This window comes from Selaginella moellendorffii, unplaced genomic scaffold, assembly GCF_000143415.4.
Source record: "Selaginella moellendorffii unplaced genomic scaffold, v1.0 SELMOscaffold_14, whole genome shotgun sequence".
Lineage (NCBI taxonomy): Eukaryota > Viridiplantae > Streptophyta > Lycopodiopsida > Selaginellales > Selaginellaceae > Selaginella > Selaginella moellendorffii.
The window spans coordinates 1269387-1287541 of NW_003314275.1; the positions used below are offsets into that span (position 1 = coordinate 1269387).

Below are 18155 nucleotides of genomic sequence, written 5' to 3' on the forward strand. Positions count from 1 at the left end.
TGGTGAAACATTAATAAAATTCTATACCTTTGTGATATATATGCATATTGAAAAGATGGCAAATAACTATTCTAATTTGAATGCTGAAAGTTCATATATTTTGTAATTATCCCTTTGAAGGTTCACAAACAAGTCATTCCACCAAACCATCTAACTGTGGATGATAAACACTTGTAAAAGTGTGGTGTATTTCCAATTGAGACATTAAAATATGAAATGCCTCAACTATACATATGGGACTATTATCTGAAAGAATTCACTCTAGATAGGAATGTTGAAATAATATTTGATTGAGGAAAAAGTATCCAACATCAATTGCAAACACACTAGCAAAAGCACCCAATGAGTCAAGTAATTCAAAGTAATAATGACATATTCATTGCTAATAATTCACTATAGTAAAGGCATTATCAAATCAAATGCCACCAACTCAAATGAACGGGAAATTGCAATAAACTCTAACCGTCCTTCCATAATACAAGAGGGAGTATTAAAAGCTTAGCACCAAATGCAATTCCGTATATATTGGATAACATTATGCTACTTCTTTAACCAATAAAAAAACTTGCACAACTTCTTAGTTACATGATAATATCCTATATGTTTGCCTAAAATAAAAGAATCATAGTAGGTATGGAGAAAGCATGGAATAAAAATTGAAAGCACCACTAGCCATAAATGATCATCCGAATTTGTCCCCATAAAATAAAGAAAATTGTTTTCAATATAATATTAATGTAAATACCAAAATGGTAAGTCATCAACAAGTGATATAAAATTCTCAAACCCATTGCAAAGTCTTCAAATCCACAGCTCAACTTTTTGAGCCTCATGAACCTCATCAAGAGCAAATAAATTTTGCTCCGCACTTTATGGACACTAAACTTTAAGTACAGCAATTGTCAACGACACAAAATCCTCATCCAAAAAATCCATAAATACTAAAATAACATATTTTTTAGAAATATGAGAAGAGAGCGATGAAAGAAGAGGAGCTCAAAAAAGGGTGTCAGCATTAAATATAGAACTCCTCAAACGATGAACAACATCGAAATCATATATTTGAAGCTTTAAAACCCACTGAATAATACAATTAAATAAATTCGTCCACTTCAATAATGAAGTCACTATAACATGATCACCTTTTAGTAATATCTGAGAGCCATGTAGATATGCATGAAATTTCTTGAAACCCCAAACTGCTACTAAATATTTCTTCGCTATTGTAGAGTAGTTCACCTTTGCTAATTGTAATGTACAATTGATATATGCAATAAAATGGTGCTAACCAAACATACCTAAACTCTCTTGCATCAACACACCTCCAAAATTAATATTAAAAGCAACCACACCCAAAATAAAAGGTTAAGTGTTGTTAATATATAGAGGAGTCATTAATAACACTTTAAGATTCATAAACACTTACTCATAGTCCATAGACCAAATGAAATATCTTTAATAATGCTTACAATGGTGCAGTATGATTAGAAAAATGATCACTGAAATAACCAAAATATTATAGATTATTCACACACTTTGAAGTATAGAACTTGAGAACAACCACAAATTTGTTAAGATCAATTTGCAAACCTTTACAAGAAATACAATACCCAAAATAAGTAATGTCCTTAAACCCAAATATGCACTTTGATTGCTTCAATTTTAAACTGATTTTTCACAGCCAATTCAACACCTTACAAACATTATGTATATATTCCTCCCATGTCCCCTCCAAGTGGATCAAGACATCATTAATAAAGTCAATAGTCATTTCCAGGATATTGTAAAGAATCTCATATATCATTCACTGGAAAGTTGTTAAAGCATTATTCAAACTAAATGGTATTACCAAGAACTTATACAAACTAAATAATGTATGAAAAATAGTTTTGGGAATTATTGGCACTTGCCAGTAACCAAAAGCAAAATCTAGCTTAGTGAACTAATGACTTCTCCCTAAATAATCTAAAAGATAAGTAGTGTGAGAAATAGAGTACTCATTCGAGATTGCCACTTTTACAATGAACAATAATTGATACAGATTTAAATACTTCTATCAAGCTTCATCACAAGATAAAGTTCACATGCCCAAGGACTCTGCAACTTTTAAGTAACACACTTTTACTAACATCTCTTTGATATTTGTACATAAAATCTTGATCTTTTTTTATGACTAATGACAAACAAGAACCTTAATTAGACAAGCATCATCAATTAGAATAACATGACATATTAAAAACCCCAGATGATAAGTCAATTTTAAAGAGACTAACATACTCCTTCATGAGCTGATCAACTACTATAACACAAACATCGTCAAAGGGATCTGAAAAGGGAATAAAGGAATAAGACAGAATAATAGGAAAAACTAATGGGGAGACAAAATTGATGAAAGCAAAAGTAAAAACAAAAGGACAAAGAGGAATGGAAAAATTATAAAGAAGTATGTGCTAAAAGGGAAAAACTTCAAAGTCACATTTGGTATGATTGCACCATAATCAATCCATACCAAAGATGAGGTCAAAAGTTTGACTCAGCACCACTTGCAACAATTGTAACTCAAGCTTGAAATCATCCACACACACAACTAAGTCTGCCTTATCTTATATATATGTCTGTTGCTATAAAGAATGAAAATTAGTTTTGCTGCACGACATAAATATAGACGGCAACATGTAGCAATAAACAAGAAATAGAAGATAAACTTAAGTTTATATCAACCAACATATAAAGAATAATAAAAAACCTTTTATAAAAATGAGCTTGGAAAGTAAACACTAAATAGGAAACAAACACTAAATTGCATCATTAACTCAAATGGCCTTTGACAAAAATGATATAATTTTTGGAAAACATCATTATAATCGTCAATATGTCCAAATGCACATTTAAAGACATTTAAGAGAACACTTTAATCTACATAAGTGGCTGCACTCAAACCATTATACCAATGTAGTGCTGCCCTTTAGAGACATGTGAGAAACTCATGTAAACACCAACCATCTTCCCAAGAATGATATATGCTAATCATTGTAAAGTGATTAAATCAATAATATACATCATCCCCATGATTCCCATGGAAAAATTTCGGCTGAATGCAAGGATTGATAATAAGAGCAAGAGTTATACCATGTGTTGTGAATGCCATCATTAATTGAGTCTAATTGTTCAACTACAACTACATAGCATTGAGCAACTGCACTAATTGTTGCTGTAAAGTCAGAGGAGGAGACTATTGCTTTGCCATGAAAATGAACAAAAAAGAGAAAGCAAAAGAGGAGAAATTGAAAACATTTTAAAGGGAGATTTAAATGATGTAAAAGTTGTATCTAAACCAAAATCCTAAATCTAAATACTCCTTAAGGGCAATTAAAACTACTTTTCATCTCTACTGATGTGAATGTATGGAATATGAAAATGAAATATAAAAATGTGCATATCAATTAGCCCAAAAACCTTAACTTATATATAAGAGTGAATGGTCCGGATTAAAACCAATTAGATACCTATCAAAATTCTATTACACTATTATTAGTAAATGGTATCATAGTTGTACATATGGACCTCATAGAAATAAATTAATAAATGAAATGTTTTCTATTATAAAGAAACTTTTAAGCAAGTGTTCTAGTCACATGTAATAGATGCTTAATAATAATAAGAAAATGACAGTGCTTAACAATACTAGGGAGTCAACCACAATTTTTAATGTCAATAAGCTATTTGATATCTTTCATATTAAATGCCTAGCCAACCTTAGATTGCATGCTATGTAAGATTAAAGTCATGAGGCAGTTATCATTTTCTCAAGAAAACCTAAACATTCTATAAAAGAATTAATATTTAAAAAATATTAAATAAGAGATATTTATTATAAACTATCATGCTACAGAGATTTCAAATTATTACATGGTTTTAGATTTGCTTATAGCCTTGAAAATCCAGATCTTATATATGGAAGTATATAATTCTAGTAAGTCTTAAAGATTAACACAAAAGTAAATAGAATCAAAAATAAGTTTTGAACCCTTATATTTATATATATATATATATATATATATATCACATCAGTCTTTTCAATTTTCATGTTATGCCTACTAATACACCATAAGCATATAGCTCCATTCCTCACTTAACTTTGAAAGCAATTAAATCTCTTGGCCTTATGTTTCTTTGAAGGTACCACAAGACTAAAATCTATAATAATATGAACAAAGGGTGCAGACCCCCATAGCCGTCCAATCCCTGGCCTGGAGCCATGGTTTTTGGAAAGGGGGGGCACCCCAGGCCTGGGCCAGGACTGGTGGCCATGGTTAGTGGGAATATCGGCTCAATGTTGTGGTGGCCACGTGAGATGCACGTGTGGCACGTGTGGCCGGGAAGGGAAGAGGGCATGGTGACAAGTGTTACACCATGTGGCTGTTTTTCTCGAATGCAGTTGTGTGGGCATTTGCGTGAGAGTTTGCGTCTGTAAGCTCCTAGAGGAGGTGCTCATGGGGATAACAGGTAGAATTGTAGTCAAGCACACAAGCCAGGCTCCTTTCGGGATCAACTCACTTGTGCGCGGTGTGTGAACAGCACCACAGGCAGGACTGGTGAGGGAGTTCGCCAAAAATGAAGAGCTGGGCTATGCTCGAATCTTGGAGCTGACTGGCACCATGGCAGCGGGTGTGGGTGATGCAAGGTATGCAAGTGACCTGAAGTGTGTGCAACCTGAAGGTGTCGAGGGAGCTCTGTGAGCTGTCAAAGGAAGGAGAAGCTAAAGTACGCTGCCAGTGATCGTCCAGCATCCGCTTGAAGAGCCTAAGCGCTGAGGCTACATCCCCCTGGTGGCAGTAGCCGGCAATGATTGCGTTCCAAGTCACAGCATCACGTCCTGCACTGGCCACCGAGTTGAAAACTTCGTGAGCTTCTGCCATGCAGCCGCACCATCCATAGAAGCCCAGCAGAGAATTCACGACGACCACCTTGGCTTCCATCTTGGCGTGACGGATCTGCTGGTGGATGGCCCTTCCAGTCTCCAGAGCCGTGGAGCTCTTGCAGGCCCAGAGCGCGGTGGCATAAGTTGGAGCATCAAGTACCAGGCCTTGGACTTGCTGCATCCGTGAGAAGAGATCCAGTGCAGCCAGTGCTTGCTCCACCTGGACATATCCAAGCATCAGCGTCATCTACGAGACAACATCATGCCTCTCTATCTGGTCGAAGACTTGACAGGCATGCACCTCTTTGTAAACCACCCAGCATTTGTTGGGCAAGTACTTGTATATAATGAATGAATGAATGAATAAATGAAATTTTAAAGAAATCTTAAGCTTGAGATAAGAAATAATACTTTTTTGGCTCCCACTTAGGAATAAGGCCCCTAAGCTCGAAGATAAATGAGCTTGTTTGTGATTGTTTATAATTTGGTTCTCCAACAATATAGAATGGTTTAAATTGCATGAAAACATTATGGCTCTTAATTTACCTCATCAAGGTTAGTTATTTTGTGGTTATCACCTTTGATATAGAAACTAAACAATAATTTCACAGAAAGATACAAAGAAAATCTCATCTATTTTAATCTTTTCTGAAACATATAAATTATAGGTTTTATTAACTAAAATCAAGTAAATTCAAGAGTATCTCAAGACTATTATCTGATTTGATAAAATCATGACACACTTTTAGCAAAAACTTTTTAGAGTTAGTGCTTATGATTGTTCAGGGAAACCAAGTGCCATACATTTTAAAAAGAGTTAAAATTCTTTTTGAAATCATCAAGTCTTTGAAAGGAGCCCAAATTTACTTGGCACTAAACAGTACAACTAAATTGTTCAAGATAAAAGAGATTTGGTTTCTACAATTATGAACAAATGATCCAGATACAAAATTACAAGATGTTTATAAAAGTTATAAGGGCATTCTAGTTATCTTTTATCTTAAAAGGTAGTTTAGCTTGAAGCAACAGCCACAACAATTTTGTTGGATGGTGGGTTATTAAATAGTGGTGGTTGCTAGGAGGAATTCTTCCAGCTAAACTTAGTGTTTACAGATTAATAGGATCCTTTCACAAATTTGTAATAATAGTAACCATCTCCACATATTATTGCAAATGCATATATACATAATATATTAGTAATTTTTGCTAAAATTTAGCTAGTTATATTTTGATATCCATCATAGCTAATGATAATATGCACTCATGACTTCAATATGACCATTGAGATGCTTTAGCCAGTACAAAATGCAAATGCAGGAAGAAGGATAAAGATAAAAAATAATACTTTCTAACAAGAAATTTTACTTACTATGATATCTTTGAAACTAAATAGTTCATTTTGTCTAGGAGGTGGTTGCACGTTACAGTGGTATAAAACATTGTAAAAAATGATTAAAATTTTTATGAAAATAAATGTAAACATCACAAAACTAGTTTTAAAAGTAATTAAAAAATTTATATAAAATTTATAAGGTAGTTTTATAGTAATTTCAATTACTTTTTTTAATCATTTTTGTATATGATTGTAGTGTAAATTTTTTCACAATACACTTGGCCACTTACTCTTTTCCTATCCAAGAATAACATAATATTAAGAAAAAGTACACAAAGAAAACAAAGTAATGTACTTTATTCTTCAAACTAAACAATCTTTGAAAATCACTAGTTTTGCTTGGCATCATAACAGTTTGGGCATTTGAACCCAAAAACAATCCTATGTTCCAAACACCATTAAAACTTTCTTAGAATCTAAGAAAACCAAAGTTTCCTTGCAAAAGAAACATTTAAAATGTATAGTTATTGCTCTAATATGTTCTTCCTACCTTATAGCCTCAAGGATTGTTTTTGATACATTGAATCTAAGTGATCAGGTTCTTACAAGACATTGGTATTATAAGCTTTAGTCAGTTTACTTGTATGATGAAATCAATTATATCATATTACCTTATAAAGTGAGATTTATACTTGAAGAGTTGTTTACTCACACAAGGTAATAGTGTTTCATCTATGTCTCTCTCTTGGGTAGTTCCTAATATGTGCACAAATGCATAAAATTGGTAATAGAATCAAAGGCAAGAATTGTCTCATGCCAAAGACAGGCTTTAAGATGTAAACAGATGGTCTTTGCTTAAACTAGTAAAGCTAAAAGTAAAGCTCTAATTCTTTTATCATACTGTTAACAAAAGGAGATTGGGAAAGCTATAGCCATGGCTAGTCCAACTCTCTCTCTCTCTCTCTCTCTCTCTCTCTCTCTCTCTCTCTCTCTCTCTCTCTCTCTCTCTCTCTCTCTCTATATGTATATAAAATCTAGTGTGATTTGTTTAGAAATGCTAGCACCTAGAAGACATTAAAGCTTCTCATTGCAATATGAGACTATATCAGGACAAATGTTAAGAGCACAAGCATTTGATTTGGCAAGGTTGCTTACAATGTTCTTGTTGTTGTTCATTTTGCAAATAAAATGTCACTCTTAGAAATAACAAAAATTCTATTACCTTTGTCAACTATTGAAATGATCTATGCAGTAAGAAAGATAAAATCAATATCAAGGTGCTTTCCTCAATATGAAAATATACCTTAAACCAAGATGTCTATCTCAAATTTTTATGGTAGATAATGTAAAGAGCTTGCCTGAGAGAATTACACACGTACTTTCTGAAGTTATTGCAGATCTCTCTTCCTCTAAAAAGGGGAGCAAGTAAAGCCTTGGATTATGATCACACAAGATAAATCCATGGGGATGGATCTTGGTAGTGCACATTCAACTAAAGAGGGATTTGTGGTGTCAATGGTTCTCTTTTACCTATTTTTAGTAATATCCAAGAATAAAATATTGATTACAAGTAGTGCAAGGCTCTTTCTCTCTCTTGATTCTCTTATGTACAGCTGCTAAGAATATTCTAGTAACTACTTAATAATATAAAAAAGGAATCTACTTTTTCCAATAAAATCAAAGAAATTAAAAAAAAACCTCTATATCCAGGAACCTATGGAGTGGAAAGATCACGATCAAGATGCTACCCACTAAGCCCCTTATCCCAGCTATAGAGCCTTGTGCTAGTGGCTATGGTAGGCCCTAGTTGCCATCATGCAGGACATGGCCATAGCATGGGCTGGCTTGTAGTTAGATTTGAAGAAAAACTAAGAATAGTATTGAACTTTGAAGGAGATGGAAGGAGTTTGTGTGTCAAGATTTGACACATTTCCTGCTAGGGAGAAAGGTCAAAAGAAAGTAGATTTACTTATAGCTGTGCAAAAGTTCCTTGGCACCCCATATAAAAGCTATATTTCTGGAAGAGAGCAACATTTTAACTATGTGATTTATTTTTAATCACACTCTATTTCTGGCCATACCACAGTCCTACAGTGGATCCCTTCGGGACAAAAGACATACTCATAAATGCTCAATATCTAGAGTCGTGTTTAAAAGAGTTGTAATTGAATACTCATTTATAGCTTTTGATGTTACAAATAAGTTAGTCACAATAACTTTGCAAGTGTAAGTGCTCAGCATTTACATCCACTCTAGCTGCGTGGAGGAGGTGAAGAAATTACTAGCAAAGATCCTTTTTCTAAGGATAGGATGTAGCCTTTTCTTTGGTCTGAAAAAACAAAAAGTGAGAGTCATGTCTAAAAGAGTATAATTGAATAGTCATTTATAACTTTTGATGCTAGAAGTTGGTCATTGTAACTTTGCAAGTGCAGAATGCAGCTACTAAGCACTTGCGTCCACTCTTGCCATGTAGAGGAGGGAAAAAAATTACTAGCAAAGATCCTAGGATTGTCCTTTTCCAAAAGTTTGTAAAAGAAGAATAGGAAGAGGGGAAAAGGAAGAAATTTAGAAGTGCTCTTGTATCCTCCTCACCACCAATAAGGTTTTTTAGTTATACAATGATAATTATCTTTTCATACATCTTTGTGACTAAGTATGAAGCATACATTCAAAACTGAAAGAAAGAGTATAAGTACACCTATAGTAATAGAAGTTCAATTGCCAGATTCTGGTAACCAACTCTTTGTAAAAATTTAGGAATTCACCTTAAGCTCCTGAAGAACATAAATTTTAAATCATGGTTATCAAGAAAAATCTTCACTTACTTCTGTTGTCATTAAAGTGTTATAAAACTATTTGTGTTCTAGTCACCTAATACAACATCCAAGATCACAACTTTGAATGAATCACTCTTTTACCTTCTAACAATTTTTGACAAAGTCAGTGGTAGCTTTGTACTTGCATAAGATCCATCACCAATGTGATATTGCCTAAGATCTAGAACAATATTTAGAGTGATAAAAGTTGATAGTAACGTGAATTCTCTGCACCAAAACGTTAAAATCAAATGGGAAAAACCATAAGTTCACCTCTTGAATAAAAGTTGCACCAACTGCACATATAACTAACTCAAACCCCCAGTAGAGAGTATATATGTACCTTTGAAAGAGCCAGAAGCTATGAGTGCATGCCATTTTGATTATGGTGGATATTTAGACCAATCGTTCCATGAGAGAAGTAAAGTTCTAGAATACTTCCTCTTCATCTCACATCACAAAAAGAACTGGTGATAGCAGATTACTCATTCCTATGAGAAAATAGTGGTTTTTAACAGATCGTGCTATACTTAACAGTAGCCCAGATCAAATTTGTAAAATAAGTGATTAAAATGTCATGGATGAAATCGTTGCTGCCATCATCAGCTGGGAATGCACACAGGTGTTGGGAAGACACCACCGTCCTCTAAACTTAAGTAGAATCATGGTTCAGCCACAGCTGAATGTCTGCCACAAGCTCATGCAACATATCCTAACCCTGTCATGTAAAGATGCTTGCAAGCTCACTCACACTCACTGATTCTAGCATATACAAGGAGCTGGTTCTTGGATTCACTGTAGACGCCAAAAGCCTCACCACAGTGCTCAAGTTGTAGCTTAGGGATGTGGGGCTTGGAAGGAGAGCTCGGCATGTGGAATTCTATTAGAGGGTGATGCTGATGTATCGAATTGGACATGTCCTCTAGCAACCAGCAGATTTTTTATTCCATGGTGGCCAGGAGCATTGAGCCCTAGAACTCATTTACAGCCAGGTAGGAGATATCAAAAAAGGAGAACTCTGACTCGAGAAATTTAGCAGAGGATGAGCAGTTCTCACAATTGATTGACATAGACGCCTGTATTTCTTACACTGTCTAAGACGATTTCAATGAATTTTGTCTTTAGGTTTGTTTATATTAAGTTTCTGAATTTCATATTGAAAAATGCAGCAGATGGGCTGAAAGACAACTCAGAAGAATAGATTGTGTTGAGGATTATGAGATTGGAGTGCTATTACTAGAAAAATTTATGTAACTCATAAATGAAGTTATGGAAACATATGCATCCTTCATGGCAAATGCTTGGGCTATTTGAGAATAAAACTTTTTTTTTACATATTTTGTGAGATCGACAACAAACAGACACCAATGCTGGGAACTACTCTATTAATAATACAGACCTGGAACTATGTTGCCTTGGTTTTTCTTTTACTATTGTAACTTAACATTATCTATTGCAGAAAGTTTTCTAGTTCCATCCCTTTCTCCAGAGCCTGGAGCTTCACGAGCTTCATGAGCTTCCCATGAATTCGCTCGAGCAGCTCTTGTGTAGCCAGGCTCGCACATGCCAGAATTGCAGCAACAAAAACCTTGGCGCCTGCTACACACCCTCCACATCTGACTACATCCTTGAGAAGAAATCCAAGGCCACCTCGGCTTCACCGTTTTGAGCATGTCCCAGTATAACTGTCGTCCAGAAGACAACACCTCGACGGCAATGCCTCTGAAAACTCCACGGGCCTCCACCATGTTGACAAACTTTGCATATATGTCGATTATGGCTGGTGATGAATACATCAGACTCATAGCCGCTGCGGGCAAACCAATCTAAACACCTGGAAAAGCCTTTTCACTGTGATCGGAGCCTTTTGGGTCTCGCTGCCAAAGGCCTTGAGCACCGCAAAGAACGGTTGACCATCTGGCACGCATTCCTTGCATTGCGTGAGAGAGAAGAAATAGATGACCTTGTTCATGGCCCAGGATCAAACTTGTCCACGACACAACGTTTGGCCGGAGAATCCCTCGAAAGACTCCTCAATTCTCCCACACTTCGAATAGAAAGTTATGAGCACATTACACACACGTAGATGTTGGAAAGAAATGCATACTTGTTAGCTTGAGCGTGCAAATCCAGACCCATTTTGCAGGCTTAACCGCCAGATTGGAGCACGCCTTGACAAAGCTCTGCGAATCCGTCAACACTCCTGCGGTGGAATATCTCTAGAGCTAGGTATTCAACGTAGCCAAGGATGAGCGACGTCCATGAAGCAACGCTGCACTGGCAACGATTCATGCCCTCAAAGATCGTACATGTGAATCAGTGCATTCTCCATGCCAACATTCTAGGAATAGCTGAGCCAATCGAGCTCAGCATGGAATTCGACTCCAGCCCTAACATTTGAAATTAATTGTTTTGTAGTGGATATATTTAGAATATGTTTGAATATTCTAGAATATTTTACTATCTAACGGTTATTATTTATTTAGAATAATTTTGTATTTATAATTTATAAACATGTTTATAATTTATAAACTTTCTTAAACCCTTTCTAGTATATTCTTATTTATTTTATCATCTAATGGTTAATATTCAATAAGATTAATTTTGTGTTTATAAATTACAAACATGCTTATAATTGTAAACTTTATTTGATCAATTGGATTAATAAATAAAGCAAACCAAATGTTGCTATTAATTTCAACCGTTAGATCAAAAACATATTCCTAAATGATTACTGTATTTATTTTTGGAACGAATAAAATAGAAGTATGCTCTGTTTACAGGTAAGTGGTTATTCCAGTTTCTGGTTTCCCCTGAATTTTTACGAAACCAAGGACACAAGAGACACATATTCTGCCGACTGGCGCCCTTTGGTCTTGATATTGATGATGAAGTGCTCCGGGTATCTCCGGAGGAGTCCAAGCAGCCCGTCCCATGGCCTTGCTCCATCTTCCTCCGTCTTCACCTCCACAACTTTCCACACCTTTGCTGGGGAGCAAATGCTTGAGTAGTGCTCCGGAGCATGCAGCTACAAGAGAACAAGTTCACCGGAAACAAAAACAACGAAGAACTCGCGTGAGAAACTTTGTTCTGCTAGTAATCTCCATGTATGAAAGAAAAAGGGACGCGTTTAGAGACTTAAGTACCTCGTTAAACAGCTCCACGATTGGCATCCACTCGCCAGGGCCGCAGAGGTCAGACAGCACGGAGCCAATGGCCGCTACAACCTCCCTCTCCTCGGCCGAAGTGTAAGGAGGTGGTTTCTCTGCGCACGGCACGCACCAAGTTAGAACCTTGACAACGATGCTTGGACTGGGTCAAATGAGAGGAAAGAGCTTCTTATAAGTAACAAACAATGCTTAAGCTGCGAAAAGAAAGCGGAAGAGAAAGAGAGGGAGGGAGGGATCTTTACTGCTCAAGCGCTCGACGAATCCAAACCTCCCAATCTCTCATCTATATCGACAACAAGAGACGGACGTTAGTATAGAGCTCAAGAGAAAGAAGAAAAGAGAATAAAGTTCTAAAAACTGGACGAAAACCATGACTGGAATGAAAGTAGAAGGAAGAGATCACACACAAACGTAAGTTTCATACCCAGTTCTCTTTGGTTTCTTAAATCTTCACAGCTTTCTACAAGAACAAAGCACTCAAACAACAGTCACTCTAGAAAACCTTCCCGCTAAGGCTAATACTTCTCTCTTCTGCTCTAGACAAGTTTTTACGTACCGGATGAATAGGCAGGACCCCCAGAGGGTGGTGGCGTCGAGTGAGGATGAGGATACACGCCATTTCCACCGCTGCTTCCACTGGCGATCGAAAGTCCTGCCTGCATCGCTGCTGCTGCTGAAAGTGCCGCTGCCTCCCCTCCAGCCGATTTCCTCTTCTTCGATTCTTTTCGAGAAGAGCCATCTTCCGCCTTGGATTGCTTCGACCGCTTCTTGCCGCTAGATCCTCCTCCGGGAGCCGCCAGAGCAATGGGAGCCGGAGCCACCATCGTCGTGAGAGGAGGCGGAGGAGGAGTGGGCTTGGCGATGGAGATCTGCTTCGTGGGTAGCAAGAAGTAGAACTTCTTCTCGCCAATCTGGAGCAAGTCCTGGGAGTCGAGCTTGACGTGGGAGGTGCCGCGGAGATACAAGACGCCCTCGACGTAGCACCCATTCTTGCTAAGCACCTCCAGCGCGAATCTCTTCCTGCCAAAGTCGTAGTAAATCCGTGCGTGCTGCCGGGAGATGTTCATGCCCCCGCCCATGCTAGCCAGATCCACATCCACTGTCGACTTCTTGCTGTTCCTCCCCAGGATGATCGAGTAAGTCTGCATGTAGTACTCGAAATCTTCGCCTTGGAGCTTTGCAAACCCTGCCTCCAACTCTCCCATCGCTAGATCTGTTCTCTAGGACCAATCCCCTCCCCTGGAGCTCTCCACTGTTCTTCCCTATCTCCCCATAGAGGAAAAAAAAACCCTCTCTCCTGCCGAAATTCTTAAAAAATGCCGGTGATTCTCTCGAGATTGCTGGAGCAATCAATGATCTGGCGAAAGATTTGGAGTAAGCGGCGCTGGAGCTAAGGAAATCTCGGGTCTAATCGATGGGACTTACCAGTGACCATCACTCTTGGGCCTTGGCGCTCGAGCTCCCCGATTTCTTCCCACTCGCGACGATTAAAAGCCCTAGCCCACGGAGCCCCAACGGCCAGATTTTGGCCACGTCGTTGCGATCCAACGTTCCGGGAGACTCGAGTATGAATGTCCTTAAAAACAGCATGCGTATGCCACGAGAGAAAATCCGTCCGTGGTAGCGGCTCGTTAGGGTTTAGGAGTGGATGGATTCGTCCAGCGGACCGATCGTTCTCTCCACCTCGTCGTCCGACTCCTCCTCCTCGTCCGATCGCAGCGCCAGCGCCAGCAGCAGCGATTCTGAGTCTTCCGCCGTCGAGATCGTCTCCGGGCCAGCGAAATCAGGTGAGATTTCGCGTCCTGGAGCTCGTTTCTCCGCATATTTCGCGGGATATCCTGAGGCTTTTGCCGCTTCTTGGATCCAGCATTGCCGTTTTCTTTCGCATCTTGCCGCAAGCGCGGGACGCGCGCTCAATGCAAGACCTGCTGCCATTTCAAATTCAACAAGGCGAGCACCGAGCTCACACCACAGCCGTGTAAGCCTTGTCATTCTAAGCAGATTTTTTTCTTCTCGTTCCAACCGGTACTTGAGCTCATAACTCTCCTCTTCCATTTCCTCCCATCTTTCTCTGTTTATCTTGCACAGCTCTCGAAGTTTTCTTCCGCGATCGCTGGTGGACTGTGGATTCCATACGTGAGGAGGAAGCCAGTAGCGGCGCTTACATTGTGCGCTGTGTGGAATTCGAGAAGAAGGACGTGAGAATAGATTTGCAATGCATCAGACTTAGCAGTCGAAGGGCGAGCGACGAAGACTGCATTCTTCTCAAAGAAGGCGTGGATGTTTGCGTCTTTGCTCGTCACCCACAGACTAATGTGAAGGTACGCTAGTATCTTCTTTTCAGTTTGTGACTTTCTATCTTCTGAGTTTGTGACTTCCACTCTTTCTGTGCAGGCTTGGCATGACGCTAACATTGACAAAGTTCACAAAAGACCACACGACACTAAATGCGACTGTAGGATAATCGTTAAACTGTACAGCATCGGTGACAAGGTAACAGACTTGACAACACTAAAACACAAACCTGAGACTGTAGGCATTGCGAGGATAAAAATCTTGCAAGCGCCCAACCACATTGACTTCGAGGAGGTCGTGCAAGCGGCAATCCAGCCGGGATTGGCGAAACGGGTATGGTCTCGTGACGTTGGCTCGATCAAGAGCAAACATGATGGAAGCAGATACGGCCTGGGAATCCAACGCCACCGCCACCACCACCACGATCACCACCACAGGCATGGCTGCTACGAGCTCGAAGTAATCGACGATGACTCTTCCAGCGACGACTTTGAGGCCTTGTTGGACGCAGAGCTTCGCCCGACTGAGGTAGTAGACTCGGATGAAGAGGACTACGTTGACAGACTAAACGAAAGAACGTATGTGTCACCGAGAAAGCCTGTCCAGGGAGTACGCAGGTCGAAGGAGAAAGCGAAGAAAACCAAGAGGCCTGGAAATGAACAGACTTTAAGGCACCGAGAGAAAAGCTCGTCTAGAAGGGACGCTTTGAAGGACAAAACGCCCAAGGTGAAGAAGAAAAGCAAGTCTTTAAAGCGTAAGCGTGAAGATGACAGGGCCACTCGTGGTGACAGGGCGAGCGCTCACAGAAAGAAAAGTAGAAAAAGGACAGAGACAGACATTTACACACACTTAGCGGAGGAGGACCTTGAAAAGGAACAAGGATATCTGGTAAGCCTGGAAGATTATTGGAACAGAAAGCATGTTAGTTTCGAGCCAGAGCCGACAATGGAAGAGAAAATCTTGAGGGAAATGGAGATGGTGTTTCCAAGAAAAACTGAAGAAGATGAGGTCAGTGATTCTAGTATATCATGCATGCTCACAATAATTCCTGTTTTTTACAGGCACCACGCATGAGCAGCTTTGACGATATATGTGAGGTACACGACTACGTTTTGAACGAGTTGGTGGGACTTATTTGCAGTGTATGTGGATACGTTGGGATTCCTATCGAAGAGATGGCGCCACATCCGGTAAGCTCGTTTGGTTTCTACAGATATACTAGCGCTAAATGAGTTTTTTTGCAGGACTGGAGCTTCAGGCTGCCGCAGAACGTACTTGAAAATCCGGATCCCTTCATTAGAAGGCCGGAACTCAACGATCTAAACGACGACCTGGCCGACGACCCTTACTTTCCCAGTACTGACACAAGAAGAAGCTTACATGCCCATCAAAGACGTGCCGTGCGCTTTATGAAGAGAAACATCGTGGACGAGGAGGGAGGCTGCATTCTGGCACACGCCCCTGGCACCGGCAAGACGTTTGCCACGGTTTACTTCTATTTAAAGTACAAAGAAATCATGGCGGGGTGCCGGCTGCTCGTGCTTTGTCCGAAGATGGTCCAGAACGTATGGAGAGAAGAGTTCCGGAAATCCCAGATGGAGACACCATTCTTCTTGAGCTCTCGGAAGTCAAGGCGGCTAGAGGTCCTCTCACGGTGGCACAGGCAACGGGGCGTGCTGGTGATGGGCTTCACCTTGTTTATGAAGATGAGCTTGAAGAAGGAGTACCGCAGCTACATGCTCGAGAGCCCGGAGCTGGTGATCCTGGACGAGGGGCACACGCTGCGATCGAATGGAACGCTTCTCAGGAACGCGGTGATGAATATGAAGACCAAGCTGCGGATACTGCTGTCCGGCACCTTGTTCCAGAACACGTTCGAGGAGCTCTTCAACCTCATCTTTCTCGCGAGGCCCAACTTCATCCAGCAGCTCCAGATGGAGGACCGAGCTCGGAGGTGGTTCATCAAGGAGATAGGCAGGAAGTTCGACGACGGTCATGGCCACAGGGAGATGCAAGCCGCGCAGATGAAGCTGGTGAAGATGACGCAGGGATTCACGGACCACTACACGGGTGCCATCCTCACGGAGGTCCTCCCGGGGCTGCGGGACTACGAGATAACCACGGCCATGACGGAGCTCCAGCACAAGCTGGTGGCCGCAGTGGCGGGCACGCTCGAGATGGACATCACCCGGACCAGGATCTCCATCCACCCGCTGCTGAGGAGCGCCGAGGCCGCCGGGGGTGACTTCTCCGCCGTGGCGGCGGAGGTGGTGGACGTGCGCGCCAGCATGAAGACGGCGTTCGTGATGAAGCTCATCGAGCTGTGCCAGTGCGCCAACGAGAAGGTGCTCGTGTTTGGCGAGTTCCTGGCGCCATTCCACTTGCTGCTGCGCATGCTGGAGCTGGAGCGCGGGTGGTCGCGAGACAAGGAGGTGGTGTTCCTCCACGGGGCGCTGGTGACCGAGGAGCGACACGAACTTATGGACAGGTTCAACGCGGAGGGGTCCGAGGCGCGCGTGTGCCTGGCGTCCATCCGAGCCTGCGCGGAGGGGATCACGCTCGTCGGGGCCTCGAGAGTGGTGCTGCTCCATCCGGTGTGGAACCCGGCGCAGACCAACCAGGCGATCAGCCGGGCGTTCCGGCTTGGGCAGAAGCGCAAGGTGTTCGTCTACCGGCTGGTGACGGAGGTGGAGACAGTGAAGAACTCGCGGACAAAGTGGAAGGACTTTTGCTCCGAGGCCATCTTCGAGACGGCTGGGAGCGCCGCGCCGAGGCCGCAAGAGCCGGCGTCGCTGAGCGCGGAGGAGATTTTCAGCGAGGACAAACTGCTGGCGCAGATCCACGCCGAGGGGATGGTGTTGCGAGTGTGTTACAGGGATCACTTCTTCGAACAGGGGGAGAATCAAACTCCCGGCTCACAGTGAATCGTTTCATCCGATTGGATGACATAGCTGTCATTTTCTTTTCTGATGGTTACCATTGATTTTCAATGAATGGTCCAAGACGGGAAATCTGGCGTGGCTACCTGATGGTAAGCTATTCATGCACTACACGAACATCCCATAGCAAGCGAGGTGTCACGTCGTGTTTCCAAAGAGTGGAGTTTTTGGGTGTGACGCAGCCATTGGATCTATTGCCAAGTGGTGGCCACCCAGATAGAAATTTCTAGGATTGTCCAGGCTACGCTCGAGAGAGAGATCAATGCCACCTATAGCTCCTCTCTTGATGTGGTGGCTTTGCACCATTTCTTTGTACTTATCAGATGAGATAAGATCTCAATATTCTAACAAGAGAAATCACACATCACACAAGGGAAGGACTTCGAGATCTTTGCCATGCAGCACGTTAGCTCTTGGCGATCCAGGCTCCCCAACCTCCAATGGCTTGTTCTTTACCTGCTGTGCTTGCTTTTTGTAAGATGTAAGCAGCTGCGTCGGTGACTGTCACCATTTTGGCCATCCTCTTCTGGAGATTGCTGGATGGCTGTTTCCTGTTCATCTTCTAGCTCTGGGGATGGATGTTTGACGGGATCATGTAGTGGGGGCTTCTTGTTTGCCTTGTTGAGCAGCTCTTTTGTATTTGCGCCGTTATACTCATTGTAGTTATCCAAAAGGTGAGCT

At 41.0% G+C, this 18155-nt stretch overlaps 2 protein-coding genes across 2 annotated transcripts; one reads left to right on the forward strand and one right to left on the reverse strand.

Moving 5' to 3' along the window:
* Positions 1–11790: 11790 nt before the first annotated feature.
* On the reverse strand, positions 11791–13728 carry LOC9646648 (transcriptional activator FHA1). The gene is made up of 4 exons (XM_024675409.1): positions 13666–13728; positions 12797–13597; positions 12217–12335; positions 11791–12098 (listed from the first exon to the last, which is right to left on the reverse strand). The coding sequence occupies exons 2-4, from the start codon at positions 13443–13445 to the stop codon at positions 11892–11894; spliced, it is 975 nt and encodes a 324-aa protein (XP_024531177.1). The 5' UTR covers positions 13446–13597; positions 13666–13728; the 3' UTR covers positions 11791–11891.
* A 142-nt stretch (positions 13729–13870) lies between these two features.
* On the forward strand, positions 13871–17546 carry LOC9632200 (SNF2 domain-containing protein CLASSY 1). The gene is made up of 6 exons (XM_024675442.1): positions 13871–14027; positions 14108–14218; positions 14329–14561; positions 14635–15543; positions 15597–15725; positions 15780–17546. Exons 1-6 carry the CDS (start codon positions 13889–13891, stop codon positions 17457–17459), a joined length of 3201 nt encoding a protein of 1066 aa, XP_024531210.1. The 5' UTR covers positions 13871–13888; the 3' UTR covers positions 17460–17546.
* The last annotated feature ends 609 nt before the right edge of the window (positions 17547–18155 follow it).

Excerpts from the sequence above, each read along its gene's own strand:
- LOC9646648 (XM_024675409.1), bottom strand. The coding sequence starts at position 13,445 with ATGGGAGAGTTGGAGGCAGGGTTTGCAAAGCTCCAAGGCGAAGATTTC. Across the intron at positions 12,336-12,796 it reads GGGTCCTGCCTATTCATCCG|AGAAACCACCTCCTTACACT; the intron begins GTACGTAAAAAC and ends TGCCGTGCGCAG. Across the intron at positions 12,099-12,216 it reads TCGTGGAGCTGTTTAACGAG|CTGCATGCTCCGGAGCACTA; the intron begins GTACTTAAGTCT and ends GTTCTCTTGTAG.
- LOC9632200 (XM_024675442.1), top strand. The coding sequence starts at position 13,889 with ATGGATTCGTCCAGCGGACCGATCGTTCTCTCCACCTCGTCGTCCGAC. Across the intron at positions 14,219-14,328 it reads CGAGCTCACACCACAGCCGT|CTCTCGAAGTTTTCTTCCGC; the intron begins GTAAGCCTTGTC and ends TATCTTGCACAG. Across the intron at positions 15,726-15,779 it reads AAGAGATGGCGCCACATCCG|GACTGGAGCTTCAGGCTGCC; the intron begins GTAAGCTCGTTT and ends GTTTTTTTGCAG.